Raw genomic sequence first — 16,324 nt, 5'->3', positions numbered from 1 at the left:
CGCACGGGTCAAAAGTCTAGTTATTGGTAAAAGGAGGAAGAAGAAAATGAATGTTATATATGGTGTTATGATTTTAAAAAATTGTTGTTAAATTGAGAGTGAAATGTATGGATATTTTTGTGTTAATATTTTTATGTATCAATATTCTAGGTAATTAGAAAAAATATTGAATCCAGAATACCCTGCCATATCCATTGAATCCAGAATACTAGTATTTTGATTTTTTTGGTTAACCAGAATAGTACAATTTACCACACACTTTATTAACTTTTGTAACATTTTCACCAGTCAAATTTGCTCAATATTTGCCTTCACACTACTTTTCAATCTAGAAGACGCGTATATGTTAACCACCAACGGAAATTAATATTAGAATATTCTTCTTATTTTTGTCTGTATTATCATCCCCTTCTAGATTGGTTGACACAATGTAAGAAAATCTCTTGGCTTTGAACGATTCTCAGATATCAAAAGCTTATTTGGAGCAAAATTAAACCAAAACTCTTTGTAGAATTGAAGACCCTACTTTGAAACTCAAGTCCTACATGCATAGAACGACAATGATACATATTCGCATACTTTTTTTCTACACATGAGTGTGACACCTAATCAATCACCTTCAAAGATGTGATACTTCACATGAATAACGAGTAATTTGATTTACAACTAATAATGTGATTCTCTCAAAAAAAAATTAATATTTTCAACTATAGGAAGTAACCATAATTTAATGTGAATTGAACCGACTATTCTTTTTTGGACATTATCCCACTTCATTGACTATATACATATAGGGTTTTGCTGGAAGCCACTCATGAAGGTGTGTTTTAGCAATCCACACCTCAAGGTGTGATTTCCATTTTTTAGTTATAATTTTGCTAAAAGACACCTTCATAAAAATTAGTTGCTGTCTTTTAGCAAATGCTCATAGAATAACTTGTTAAAAGACACCTTCATAAAAGGTGTCTTCTAGCAAAACTCACACACACACACACAACGGTTCATTAACCTATAATCATCACCACACAGGAGCGTATTCGATCTGGACCATCAAGCCTATCTCTAACCTATAAGGGAATTTCTTTTCCCAATTTTTTGCCTTCTCGCTCGTCCTTCAATATTTTCAAAATATCTCCGTTTGGATTATATAATCCAAACAACTTTTAAAGGTTTTCGGGCTATATAATACAAAACCATCTTATATATAAGCAAATCTCATAAACTTCCTTCATTTAAAAGCTATGTTTTTTGCCCTAAAACCTCTATCTCGCCACTCAAAAGCTATGTTTTTTGCCCTAAAACCTCTATCTCGCCACTCAAAATCTGAACCTCCCACATGGTGTGATTCTTGAATGGTTTTTTTTATCAAACACCAAATACAAAATAAAATCATTTTCTGGGGAGCAGGGGGGCCAGGAGCAGCTGCACATGAGCACACGTGTAAGGAGTATGACTTAACCACTCACACTTAAACTCAATAAAAATATCATTTACAATATATCCTTCATTTAATTCAAAAACATAGTATAATCGGAGTATGCATTGTGCAACATTATAAATTTGTCCAACCCTAAAAAATAAGCCTCTCCAGGTGTCCAACCATATAAAATCATGCACCTAAAAAAATTTCAAGAGTGAAAAATCTATTTTCACATAAGTAATAAAAATTTATTTAAATCCATATGTCTATGTATTATTAAAGTTACAATGAATGGAACAAGAACTTGAAGTTACAAAGAAACATGGAAACTTCAATAACTTCTGATTAGAACATATACATTAGTTATTTAATAAATTTAAAAAGTGAATCGTCTTTTATAATAGAGAATGGAGGTAGTATTCCTCTTGAGTATTATTAACTATTTTTGGAAGCAAGTTTGATCTCTCTATTAAAGCCAGAATTATTCTGATCTTTCCAAAGAGCCTAAAAAGAAACACCAAATAAAGAAGACCAATTTATGTTGTTAATGACAATGTTCTTAATTGTAATTTTAGACTTCAACTAAGCATGCAAGTTGAGGCTAAAAAAATTAACCAGTTATCTTTATGATGAATTTGGTTTCAATAATATTGAACATCCTCAAACTCCCAAATCATATGTTGGTTTCTGGATGGGACTAATACATGAGATACATATCATTGTTCATAATTTGGCGATGGGCTCTACTGATCAAATAAAGGGGGCAAGTTTGTAGTATCATCATCTAAACTACTAAGAAAATTATAAGCTATTTTTAAACTAAATTTTTTCATGAGTAAAGAGATCCTTGTTAGGGGTGGCATTCTTCCCTATGAATAAGTGTCCACCTTTACAATCAAGCTGCAAAAAGATTCACGGAGACGATTGACTATAAAGTTCCAGGTAGGGATGGAGGCCATATACTGATCCTCGAGAGCTCCACAATTCGGAATACAATAATCTCTACATGAGTGTTTTGACTTCTCTGAATTAAGGTGTATTGTTTCAGCTTTTAAAAAAATAGATTTTGTGTTTAAAAAAATTGACTTCTCTGAAGTTGTGTTTATGTAGTTAAACTAATCCTTATTTATTAATTTTGTTACGTCGGCGGCAACTTAACCTAATTTTTTCCCGCTCATTTGCTTTATTCCTTATTTATTAATTTTGTAACGTCTGCAGCAACTTAACCTAATTTTTTCCCGCCCATTTGCTCTATTAGATTTGCAATTATTTAACCTAACAAATTCCATCTAAAAAAATGCATTGCACACCAATTTCATTCCTATCCTCTTGCTTTTTTTTTTTTGAAGAAAATATTTTCTACCATATCAATGATCACGTATGATCCTTCTATTTTATACTTTTTTTTGTCAAGAATTTTACACTTTTTTTTTGAATTTTTTTTAATTTCATGCCTTTTGTTTTTGACATCCTTATCCTTATTTATTAATTTTGTTACGTCTGCAGCAACTTAACCTAATTTTTTCCCGCGCTCATTTGCTTTATTAGGTTTGCAATTATTTAACTAACAAATTCCATCTAAAAACATGCATTGCACACCAATTTCATTCCTATCCTCTTTTCTTTTTTTTTGAAGAAAATATTTTCTACCATATCAATGATCTTACGGGTTAAATAGTCTATTATAGTCGAGAAAACCCGTGCGACGCACGGGTCAAAAGTCTAGTATTTGTATATATAATGAATAATGAATGAATCTTTTAGTTAAGGTTTGCATACTTCATGGCATTATAAGTTTCTTCAGCATTGATACCAGCAGGGTTAATGCAAGCTGAGAAAGGGGAACCAGTTTGTGATTGAAAAGCATGTAGAAAATTTAGTTTTGATTAAGGACACAATATTGTGAATATATCTATATGTATCTGGCAATAATTCAATGACTAAATTTGATACACAAAGTACATTTTTAATAACTATGTCTAGAAAAAGGAAAATCCATATTTCATCAAAAAGATTCCAAAGGCAACAAATGCCTTAACCTGATCAGCAACAAAATTGGCAGAAATGTCTGTCATTAGAACCTTGTCTGTCAAATTGCATGAAGAATATTTGGTACAACTTCATCTTGTTTTTAGTGGGCTTACCTGATGATTTGTCAAATTGTTGCTCAACCAACATGTATATACACACAAACAAAATATGCTTTGAACTGGTGACACGAGGATTTTCAGTCCTCTGCTCTACCGGCTGAGCTATCCCGACCATTCTTGACACACCACCCTAATTTTAGGAAATTACTTAAGTCTATGTCAACTAAATAAAAAAAAAAAAAAAAAATACTTTCCTACAGTGTCTTTTTTATTAGGTTAAACACAATTGATAATGGTCCAGAACTCTCTATCATTTTATTGTATACATCACATAACTGTATTTGATCATCATTCCATTGTAAGCTTGAAAGTATTTGATCATCATTCCGTTGTAACCTTGAAAAATTCCTTCCTTGCATTTCAATGTTTACAAGCAAGTAGCATATACAAAATTCTATGATGGATGACATACACATGCATATTCTACTACACATAATGTAAAAGTTGTTTGTAAAGATAAAGTACAAGAAGTTGAAACATTGAAGTACAGAAAAATAAATTGTAGCCAACAAGAAAAAGGCTTCACAAAATTTGAGAGAACCAATTCACAAGGTCAACCGACCAGTAGAAGAAGAAATCAAGTTTCCACACCACCTCATCCAATGTGTTCCAGACAGAATAACTTGGCAGAAGCTATCAAACAAACCAAAGTCGCATTTTTAATATTTCTCTTTGGTCCTGCAAATGTCCTGCAATGGATTTTGAAATAGAAACAACTGATAGAATATGTGCTACCCTTGGGTCAAAGAAGACATAAATTTCAATAATTTAGTATATGAAACATATTATGAAAAACCTCCAAAATGCATATGTGAATGACAACAAAAATAGCATAAATTGGAGACTCTAGTAAATAAGAATCAAATTGATCCCAAGTACACCAAAATCTACAAGCAGAATCGCAACAAGCAACAACCAAAAAGAAATATTAATAAAAACAAAACAGAAAAACACAGTACACCAAAATCTTCCTGAGTCATAGTTTTGTAAGCCGTCCATTGTAACTGAAATACTGAAACAGAGAACAACCAATCACCCCTCACAACCGCCAAATTCCGAACTCAGGTCTACAGCCAACTCATGAATGCCTTTTCGATTCTTGAACACCAAATCACAGCTGCTAAATTCTGCTGAAAACTGGACAGAAAGCTTTAGAGCTCCAAGCAAGGGAAAAAAATATCTAGACACCGTGAATTGACCTTGATTAGACCCAATTCAGCTCAAAAATTAACTTCACCATATTATCCAATATATATCTAGACATACCCTTATAGACCAAATAACTGCATGCAAAATTAGGACAAATTTGTATTCATTTGAATGCCTTCCCAAGGAACAAAACTAGATATAGAACTAGAACATGCCCCCTGGTATCATCAATATAACACCTAACTAGTTGAGGACAAAACAAATAGTCTTGACTCAAAGAACAATGGTAGAAAGGGAGTATATTTGTCCCTGTTAATTTATTGACTGAAAAATGGTGAAAGATACACGAGAGACTCTAATCTCTTCACAATGTTCAAACCAGTTAACAATCTAAGAATGAAAAAAGATACCTAAACTGATTTAAGGAGCACAAGATAAAAAAAACCAACTAACACAAACAATGCTAACTGACTAACCGAACACAACCAACCAAGTACTAACTAACGCAAGCCTATCCTAATTCTTATTTTGAAATTTCTTTCTATAGTAAACCCTTGGAACACTTTCAGTAGGAGTAGTGACATGGTGCCTAACAGCTACACTGGCCACGAATACTGCTTGACCCATAAGATAACTTCTTATTGTTTGATGTATTATAGTATATAAATCGGTATTTGACATAAAATCAATTCAAAAGTTAGGCATGTGCAATCAATGCTACTTAGGGCTGCTTTACTAATAAGTTTTATCATTTGATTTTGTCTTGTTCTTGACCACATTTAAATTACTTTAACACTTAACACTCAACTCAAAGCAGAGAAGAAACAGTATGTAGTCAATAGCTTCAAAAGCAATATCAGACAAAGCATAATTTAACAATTAGAAACATAATATGCATAGGACACAGCAGAAAGATGCATATTTTCCATGGAATTATCAACACAGTGAACAATAAAGGGCAAACAAGCAGGCACACATTGGAAAAAATGGAAAATTAGAAGGCATGATATCAATTAGTTTTAAAATAGTGTCATATTTTATTTTAAGTTATCGTTTTGTTTTGCACCTTACTGTGCTCTGTGACATAAAGTGGGGACTTCCACTAGTCAAGCATCGAGTATGCGTCCTAGCTTCTAATGTTATACACAAAATAAGATCCAAACACCAATGGACATGAAAAAGTATCAGACAAGAATTTTCTCAATTATTTAACGACATGAAGAGCATAATCAATAATTCAATTTGTAGAATAAAATAAGACCAAACCATAGAAAATATCCACACCTTACAAGTTGAATCGAAATAGAAATCAAGAGTTACTACAAAACTATATTGTTATCTTTCCAACTCCAACCAAAGAAGACGACCATATCCACATATATCTCCAGAATCCAATGGTCAATTAATTAGTTCAGTTCAGTCAATGATCTCTAGGATTTCAAATCACATGCTTGTCCACACACTTATTGGTGTATTATTTAATATTGTAAAAACTGATTAAGCTTAAAATGCCTCTAATTTCATTGTTGTTAATCAAGGATCCTTATGGCCACAAAGAGAAGCCCCTTCACCAGCTATGGTAAGGGATAGAAGGTAATAATATAGAAATCAGCATATGTATAGAATCAATTCAAAATTTGGCATGTAGAGACAGAGAGGGGAGGTGATGAAGCTTCTCTACCCTACCAATGATGAACCATCCCCTGTATTATATTTTTGAATTTTGAATAACCGTGCATCGCGGAACAAAGAATAACGGTAAATGTTTTTTGAATTAAGTAAATGACAGAGTACTTCCACAAGAGTAGCAGATAAAATATAAACAGTTGAGAAACTGAACCAAACTATAAGATGTGACTATTAGAAAAACATTAAAATGTATTCCTAAATTTTACCCCTCTTGTTGATTACAATGGATTATAAGCCTAGTGAATCCATCATCGAATTGCATCAAACATAAAATTCTCGTAATAAATGTAGGAATCTAAAATAGTTAATGTACTAATGGTATACATGAACTCCAAATGATGATCAAGTTAATTATGTACCATAATTAAGACTAAAATATGGCAAAGGGTAAAAACATTACCACGTAAATGACTTTAGTTGTCTCATCGGCATATATCATAGAAGAATCGGTATTAACAATAAGTAAGTCACTAAGATAACATGAGATAGTGACCAAAAACATATATAAGAATCAAGGTTAGTATAATAATCTCAATTATGGTAGTATATAATAGGAAAAGGGGAAAAAAACTCACCTTTGCCACGCATTAACAAATACAGTTAGTAACATGACAATCTAACAACTGACAAAAATTGGAAGAAACACTTGAAGGGGCTACTATATGGAAATCTTGTAGCCCATTACACACAAAATTCTGCATCAGAGAATGCTAAAACAATTCAAGACAGTCTCCCATGAAGGAGATATACATGATGCTTGGTCTCTTCTATATACTGTAATAAAAATTTAGCTACCTTCTGCTGAAAACAAATTAAGTGAACTGAACAGTTATTCTTATATGATTAAACGTTCTCCATGGTATAACAATGTCAATGTGCAGAAAGAAGTAGACAGTTAAACAATCTTGTCATACAAGACGAATGAAGTGAATCTTAGTTTAATGTGCTCAGCCAAGTCAAATGAAACAAAACAAACACAGTGTAACATGTAACTTACTAATGATTTAGTGCTAAAACCAATAAGCCATAAATGAAAATCATAAAAATGACGAGTGAGCTTCTGCAATCAGGTAATGAATATCTTCAAAGTATAGAGCATATTCAAATGATCAATCTGATTTCTGAACTTTATATGCATCCAATAACAATGGCAAATCTTTCTGAAATGGGGTCACATATTTCTGCACAAACTTTTCCTCACTTGTCATAATAAAGGTACTTACACGCAAACCACTCTTTATTAAACCTCTTGACTTCAAAATCTTGATAACAGCACATTTAGGTACAAGTGTCTTCTCCAAGTTGCGGGTCAGAATCCCAGGGCATGTAGCAATGTCTTCTGGTGTAAGACCCACATCCTTCACCAAGAAGTCCATTGTTTTCATAATTTTTTTCTCTGAGATCATCACATACTCGGGATACTTTAGGAAAGCGAAACGACAAATATCTCTCGACCAGCCCCACCTCTCGAAAATCTTAAATTTTGATTCCCAAATTTCTTTGTCCATACTTACAATTACTCGAATCGCCAAAACAAAATACAACTTCGAAGGATTGAACCCCATTTCTTTGACTGAATTAACGGCCTCAACAAATCTAGAATGCTTGGTGAATGCTACACAAGGAAAATTGGATACCAAACTGGAAATAGAACTTTGAGGCACACCAAGCTTCCTCAAAACCTCAATGTTCGGAACAGAATCATTAACCATGGAATCATTGTAAAAGTTCCATGATCCACGCCTCAAAGCTAGAACTACCTTTTTATCATCGCAAACTAGGCTTTTAAGAATCTTGTAACGAGGTATTATCGTTTTCTCCAAGCTTGCTGTCAAAAACTTGTCACCAATCAAGATTTTGGGGAAATCAATGGTTGAAGCCCCAATGGATTGCAAAAACTTGAGTTTTGGCAAAAGGGTCTTATCAGATTTTGATAAAAGTACAAAAGGGTGTTTCTTAACAAGGCTTGATAACTGAGAATCAGAGAAACCATAGCTTCTGAAAAGCTGAATAACAGCATTTGGGCCATTAGGGTTTATGAGTTGCAACCTTGTTGAAAGTTTAAGGGCTTTTTCAGGAGACAACCCACATGAGTTTATGAGGTTTGACAATGTAAAGGTGTCACCTTTATGTTGATTTGTGTTGGAAACAGCAGAGAAAAGTGAAAAAGGATTGTGTCTGTGATAAAGAACAGTAGTTGAATAAAGGGTTCTATGAGTATGAGTGAATCTAGCAATGAGAAAATGATACATTGGTAATGAAATAATGATGAATGAATGAATGGTTTACTTACTGAGTTTCAGTTTGTTTGGAGGATTGTGCTTAATTTCAAAGAATGTTCACAGTTCAAACTTCTTCAAATTGATTCAACATTGAATCGCATAACAATGGCAATTGGTTACCATAGATAGGGTCTTGAATTTTGGAGATTGTGAATGAATGTTATGGTATCATAAGAGCTCCAAAGATGTTGTTTGATATGCAGCAATCTAATGGGTTTCAATTTCTAGGTTTGAGTTGAGAAACTCTCACTTTTGAGAATTTCTTTGGGAAGCTTTATTTTTCCAATTTTTACAGGTTCAGAATATATACGTGGTCTCACACTCATTTCTTATTTCTCAGTATCAATAGTATCAATCAAATTTGAATTATATAATCTATCTGAAACGTCTCGTTTATGAATTTGAATTATATAAATTAGAATAGGGTCGTGTGTGCTAAATTTTGATTTGTCTTGAAATTTTCTTCAATTTATTTATTGATTTGTCTATGTATTTTTTATTTCTATCAAGTATGGAGGCACACCCCAATCATGTTAAAGGTTGCATGATGACCATGACTGCCTTGAATACGTAAGATTGGGCGGTTAAACATGAATGGGCAAGTAAGGCCCGAGGTGATAGACCCAGACCGTCTCAGGTTCCACAGACTAAGGATGTTGAGATGCAGGATGCGTTCTTGCCCGCTCAAGATTCATATCATGGTGGTCCAAAGAACGTGTTAGTCCTCGACATGCATGTCCATCACTTAGCCAATCGTGTATAGGAGGGAGATGTGAGACTTTAAATTGATTATTTTTGTATTTGTTTTATTTTTCTATATCTTTTATTATTATTTTTTATTATTTATTTTTTTACAATTTCGTCCCAATTTAAAGTGTGTCAACAATAGGAAGATGTTCTCAAAGCTAGTAATGTCGAATGCAGTGGTTCAGAGATGTCATAAGAAATAGTGGACTAAGAAGATGTTCTCAAAGCTAGTAAAGTCAAATGCAGTGGTTCAGAGACGTCATAAGAAATAGTGGACTAAAGGCTCTTATGTGTACAAGTTATATCATAATTGACTACAACATGTTGTCGGCCTTTACTGAGAGGTAGCATGAGGATACATCTATCTTCCGATTGGGGAGATGACAATGACACCAAGACGTGTCATATGTTGTATTATAAAAATATATGATTGTTTATCAAATCACTGTAATAAGCTAATGATTCTCTCTTTTCATTTACAAACAAGTTTTTCTATGTTGTTGACTGTTCTTAGCTGCAAGTTTTCCTATGCAAAAGGTGATATCATAACCAATTAAATGATATTATGGTCTCATCAGCATATATCATGGAAGAATTGGTATTGACAGTAAGTTACTATCATAATTAGTGACCAAAAACATAACATATATAAGAATCAAGGTTAGTATAATCTGAATTATGGTAGTATATAATACGAAAAGGGGGAAAACTCACCTTTGTTGCACATTTAACAAATACAGTTGGTAACATGACAATCTAACAACTGATAAAAATTGGAAGAACAATTCAAGACATTCCCCCATGAAAGAAATATACATGGTGCTTGGTCTCTTCTATATGTTGTGATAGAAAAATTAGTTACCTTATGCTGAAAACTTAATTGAATTGAACAATTATTCTTATATATTTAATTTTTTTCCCATAGTATAACAAGATCAATGTGCTGAAAGAAGTAGACAATTAAACAACCTCATCATACAATAAGAAATGAAGTGAAACTTAGTTTAATATAGTGGTGTTCCAAATGACATTGAGCAAGATATCAAGCAAGACTCTGCAATCATTTTGTATCTTCAAATATCATACATCAACTCCTTAAACACTTCCATATGCTCATGTTGAAGAGCAATTGCCACGGATAAACTCCCATCATTTGTTGAGCTTGGAAGTATGAAACACCTCCCCTCGTAACCAATCCAACCAGGACCCATGAAAGTAGGTCTTCCCCACCTGAAATCAGCATCGTAAATTGGAAGCCTAGCCCAACTAGTAATATTAAGATTTGGACTCTTGAAAATATGTGGAGCGCGATCAAGAGCTTTAAGATTAGGTTCTAGCTCTAGATAATCAAGAGCAGATCTCAAATATTCGTTGTTCATTCGCGACAACGCGTTGTGGATTCTACTTGCAGCATACCATGTCGGTTTTGACATGAGATCACCTGCTATAGCTATAGGTGTTGTTGCGAATAACACATTGCCGAAGTAACCCGGTGGAGGAGGAGGCTGCAATCTTGCCCGTCCATCAGTTGCAATAGACAATTTGGTTTCTTGGCCATCAGGAAGTGATCTTGCTTTGCACACATTTCTCCAAACATGACCAGCTAATATCTCATATGAGGTGTAGTTGATTGTGTTGTCAGCTTCTTTGGACTTAGCTTTCAATGTGTTTAGTTGTTCGCGAGACAATTTAAAAATTGACACTGCTGCATTCTCAAAGCCAGGTTTTGGAGGCTTTTCAAGAGTCTGCATGGATGGTGGAGGCTTGTATTCAATGTGATCAAAAATTGGTTGTGGCGGATTGCGGGCACGAAGTAGTGTCCTATCAATGAATGGTGGGATGGAAACATCCAGGCCACGGGTTACATCTGACCATGTATTGATGAAGTGAAGGCCAGAAGTTCCATCTGCTACGTAATGGTGCATCCCAACACCAAGTGAGACTCCTCCACATTTGAAGTATGTTACCTGCACAAATAGTTAAAGTTTAGTAAGTTGATGTATACTCCATCTATATGAAACGGTGACACAAATGACCATTTTACAACTTTTTTATATGAAACTTGAAGTTATAAAGTCAAACTCTACCTACCAAACTAATGCCGTGTGAACAAACACACATTACTCCAAGAAAAAAAAAAGATTTATTTTACTATATGATTTGCTAAAGAAAAGGTGTGTATTTCAATAATAGATAAATATTCTTATAATCACAATGGGAGAGGTAATGAAAATAAAGACAAAGTTAGAATATACATTTTTTTTATATATAATTTCTTGTGTTTTTGTAAACGATATACCCTTACGGTGAATTTGAATCTTCTACTCTCTTTTTTTCCTTTCAAAATCCCCCGATCGATACACAATATAAGACCCTCGCAAGTTTCTCAAGACCTTTTACCTTTCGATGACAAATACTATCGGCATTAAAACAAATTACATATACGTTTAATTACATTTTACTATATAGATATACTCAAGATATTTATAAACTAATCTCATTTCTTGACCAAAAAAAAAACTATTATATAATGATAAAACATGATTGGATGTATTAGAAAAATATTTTTATACAAACAACCGTGTCTATAAACAAATTAAAACTAGCTCTGGAAATGCAGCAGTATTGAATCTCTTAAGGGAGTATTTTGTCACTCATTCCAGTTATATTTGACTCAATATATTAGTCCATGCAGTTGCATGCAAATGATATTTGATCCACACAAAGAAAAAAATATTAAGAAATATTTAAAATCAATAACATTTAATTCTCGTGGAATGCATTTTATCCTGACTTCTAGAGTGACATTGACAACTAACTTGACAGGGTTTTTCTTTTTTATTGGACAAACATTTTTGTCCTTGAATGTATTAGATCGCCAGATACATTATTAAGGGTCTCTTTTCTTTGTAACTTTATGTACTAAATTGTTTAACAAAAATATTTATTTGAAGACCATAATATATAACCAAAGTCATATCAGGTGAACAAAATGACTAATTAAAAAGGCACGTGGTGATGTATTTGCAATTTTGATACATTCAAAGACTATAATAATAATATCTCATTCAACGACCAAAATAGTTGTTTATCTGTTTTTGTTTTTGTTTTCCTTTAAATTTGTTTTTAACCTAAGATTAAATTTTAAAAAAAAAAATATGATTACAATTTGTGAGACACTCTCCTATATATTAAAAAAAGAGAGAGTGATAAATTACTCAAAATGATTTAAAAAATTACAAATTGTCGCTCCTCCTATTTAATTATTGAATTAGAAAAATAAAATAAATAATTTCTAAGCTTTTTACATTTCAGCAAGTTTTGTGCATAATTACTCTTAAAAATAAGAGAGGGTATGATCGTTCATTGATTAACTATATAAATCAAAACAGTATATAAAAAATTATTTGTTTTTTTATAGTTTATCTACTAAATACAATAGATTGATATATCTTTTTTTAAACAACAATAGATTGATGTATCAAAATGTATTCTTCAGGGTATCAAATTAAAGATTACAATATAACTATAAATAATTGAAGAAAATGGGAACACACCTGCAACACTAGGAGAGGATATGCTCCGATTCCGCACGAATAATCAACGGTAGGAATAAGCTGGCAAAATTGTGGTGTGGGCTTAAAGTCCCCAAAATCATCTATGATGGCATTAGTGTCGGCTTCGACAAAGAGAACCCCTTGATTATCACAGTTAATCTCTACACGGTCATCTTTATCCCAATGAAGACGACCCGCCATTGGATAGAACGGGACAAGCACCTTGCTAAGAGATTCTTTCATAATCTTAGCATCGAAGAAATTGGAAGTGTCATTAGTTCTATAAAAGTAAAGGCTTGGCACGTGAAAACTCGGCGACTTCAAATCGGCATTGGAGATCCACACCTTCCTTCGTGCAACCTCCTCTTGTAGATACACCATTGTCGAATCTCTCACGTTTACGATCATCTTTGTTTTTGGTTTGGATATTACTAACAAATACCCTGAAAAAATTAATCTATTAAAAATGTAAAAATATCACTTTTCAATGCGTTAATATATAATTTTCCATAACAACTAACTTCTTTATACTTGTTATATTATGATACTCATGCATTTGTCTCCATTAACATGTTAGTATATGTTCTAGACCGAGAAAGGGTCATAGGCCCATTTCCATAGGCGCTCGATGGTTACGATTCCCATGAATTTGTAACCGTCGAGCCTCATGTGTGCCTTACAACGGCTCATGTGCCTCCACACTATATAAAGGGGACTCTTAGCAGTCTCTAAGGTTAGATTATCTCTATTCTCCTAATCCACATTCTAAAACTCAATAATGACTTGAGCGCTGGGTACACACCCCCACCATTCTAGAGGAAACAAACATAGCATAACATTGCATCGATAGTCACACTAACTTTTAGTTTTACAATTATGAGTGGATAAGGAACACACTAACTTTTAGTTTTCACCAACTCAAACTCTATACACAAGGTAACATTATAATAAGGAAAATGATAACAAATGCTCTTAAAACATTGTTTATAAGGATAATACTAATAAATGCGCTTTGTACCCAAAAAAAAATACTAACAAATGCGCTTAGAATATTTTTTTTTATATAGAAAATGCTCTTAGAATATTGTTTGAACAATTAAAAACAATACTAATTTTTACATAAAAATTTGTATTGTATTACTTTTACTTATATTTTAAGAGAAAAATTATTTTTAAAGGATCCTTGAACAATGTCATATCATAGGACATTTATTAACATTATCAATATTATAATGGAACAGGGGACACACAATGACGGGTAGCACTTTGGTGTCATTAATGGCACCGTGCCATTAAATCTGGGTCATTAATGGCACCAAGATAGATGTATTGTGTGGCCCAAATGCAATGACAATGTGTTTGTGTGGCCCAGATTTAATGGCACGGTGTCATTAATGGCACCAAAGTGCTACCCCACAATGACACAATTAGTAATTTCCAGCTAATTAAAAAAGATTAGAAAATGATCGTGTATATCTTGTAGACTCTTATTTTAGAGGTCGTATATCTTTTGCACATGACATGATTGATGGTCTTTCAAAAAAAAACGATTGATGGTCTTGATTTACTTTCCAGCTAATTAAAAGATTAAAAAATGATCTCGACAAAAAAAAAATACAAAATAATTGCGTATATCTTGCACATGATTGATGGTTTTAATTTTAGGATAAAACTCAAGTATATTTTTTTTATGTATTTTGATTTAAATTTAAATATAAAATGGTTCTTGTAAATATCAAACATTTTGATTTTAGTTTCTTTAAAAAAATTAGTTTTTTTTTGACAAATTAAAAAAATTAGTTTTAGTCCTTGCGAATATAGAATTTTTTTGTTTTGGTACGTGGTTTTTATTTAAATCCAGGAAAAATTTATTCATATTGAAATTAGTGTTTAGAATATTCGCTTTAGTCCTCATTTGAGGGACTAAATTCTATATATTACAACGACTAAATCCAATATAAATCAATTTCACAAAGACTAAAATAAAATAACAAGCACCAAAAGTACAAAAAAAATGAATATTTTCCAGGACTAAAAAATAAAAATAGAGAGACTAAAATCAAAATACTAGATACTTACAGATCATTTACATATTTAAGTCATGTATCTTTTATGTTGTTAAATAAATGTATAATTCTTTCCAGATTTATTTTGAAAAGAAATTGTATTTTAAATTTAGGGACTGTTAATTTAAATTTATCTAAAAATATTAAGGAGTAAATTAGGAAACTATATCCACTTACTTTTGACCACAAAATTAAATCTATCTATTTAAAATTTGTTTTAGGCAAATGATCAATTTGTAAACTCAATTTATTTTATTTTTTAAACAATTTTTTTGAACAAGTTTTTAAACAAAATATTAAAAACATGTTTCTAGGCAAATGATCAATTTGTAAACTCAGTTTATTTTATTTTTTAAACAATTTTTTTTGAACAAGTTTTTAAACAAAATATTAAAAACATGTTTCTTTAATTTTCGTAAATTTTTCACAAAAACATGTTTCTTTAATTTTCGTAAATTTTTCATAATTTGGACAAAGAAACCAATTTCCACTATTCTAAACTAGTTTTAAATATGGATGATTGTGTAAAATTCATTTAATTTTATTTCTTTTGTTAAAACAATCACCAACTTGTCACTGTTTTTTTTTTTTAAGTTAAATTATCCCATCAAAATTAACATCACATGTCCCAAGTCAATACCACCAGACCAACCCAAATGGGTTTCACCAACTTGTCACTTAAACATTCACTAACTACTTTTAAATTTTTCTTTGACTAGTAAGGTTTGCTTTGGCATTGGAAAAGTATCGTGTGCGTTACAAACCCACTCCACCTTGAAAAATAGAGATGTTAATTTATAAATTCTTATCAACGAAAATTGTATCTTTATAAATTGTTTTTTCATAAACTACATTTGCAAATTTATGAATATACTTAAAAGCTTATTTATTTGCATAAATAGTTAAAAAAAATTATAAATATTGAAATGGAAAGTGAAATCAATGAGATTAGGAAAGATGAAAATAATACAGAAAAAACATGGTTACCTTGAGGTTGAGAAGATGATGGGGAGGAGCAGGAGAAAAGCTTAGAGTTGAGAGGTGTGTTCTTTTGGGGTGGTTTGGGCTTGTGTGTGTGTGAGTATTTAAGGAGAGGGAACACACTCCAAACACAAGGTAATATTATAAGAAAAATACTAATAAATGCTTACTAATATTTATGTAAATTTTGTGTATTTGTTACTTTTATATATGTTAGTCTAATATTTTTAAGACAATTTTTTGTTTTTGAGGGAAAGACAAATTTATTTTAAAAGATCCTTGA

General features: G+C 32.0%; 2 protein-coding genes across 2 annotated transcripts; both read right to left on the bottom strand.

Moving 5' to 3' along the window:
- Positions 1–3,894: 3,894 nt before the first annotated feature.
- LOC146925780 (transcription termination factor MTERF15, mitochondrial-like) lies at positions 3,895–9,059 on the bottom strand. Its single transcript, XM_085758234.1, has one exon. It carries the CDS (start codon positions 8,658–8,660, stop codon positions 7,518–7,520), a length of 1,143 nt encoding a protein of 380 aa, XP_085614360.1. The 5' UTR covers positions 8,661–9,059; the 3' UTR covers positions 3,895–7,517.
- A 1,258-nt stretch (positions 9,060–10,317) lies between these two features.
- On the bottom strand, positions 10,318–16,118 carry LOC146925779 (shikimate O-hydroxycinnamoyltransferase-like). Its single transcript, XM_085758233.1, has 3 exons — positions 16,048–16,118; positions 12,995–13,437; positions 10,318–11,404 (listed from the first exon to the last, which is right to left on the bottom strand). Exons 2-3 carry the CDS (start codon positions 13,400–13,402, stop codon positions 10,511–10,513), a joined length of 1,302 nt encoding a protein of 433 aa, XP_085614359.1. The 5' UTR covers positions 13,403–13,437; positions 16,048–16,118; the 3' UTR covers positions 10,318–10,510.
- Between the last annotated feature and the right edge of the window lie 206 nt (positions 16,119–16,324).

The sequence above is a fragment of the Medicago sativa genome, chromosome 4 (assembly GCF_051527215.1).
Source record: "Medicago sativa cultivar Bolivia chromosome 4, Bolivia_mono, whole genome shotgun sequence".
Classification (NCBI taxonomy): Eukaryota; Viridiplantae; Streptophyta; class Magnoliopsida; order Fabales; family Fabaceae; genus Medicago; species Medicago sativa.
This window is presented reverse-complemented; position numbering and strand designations above follow the sequence as displayed.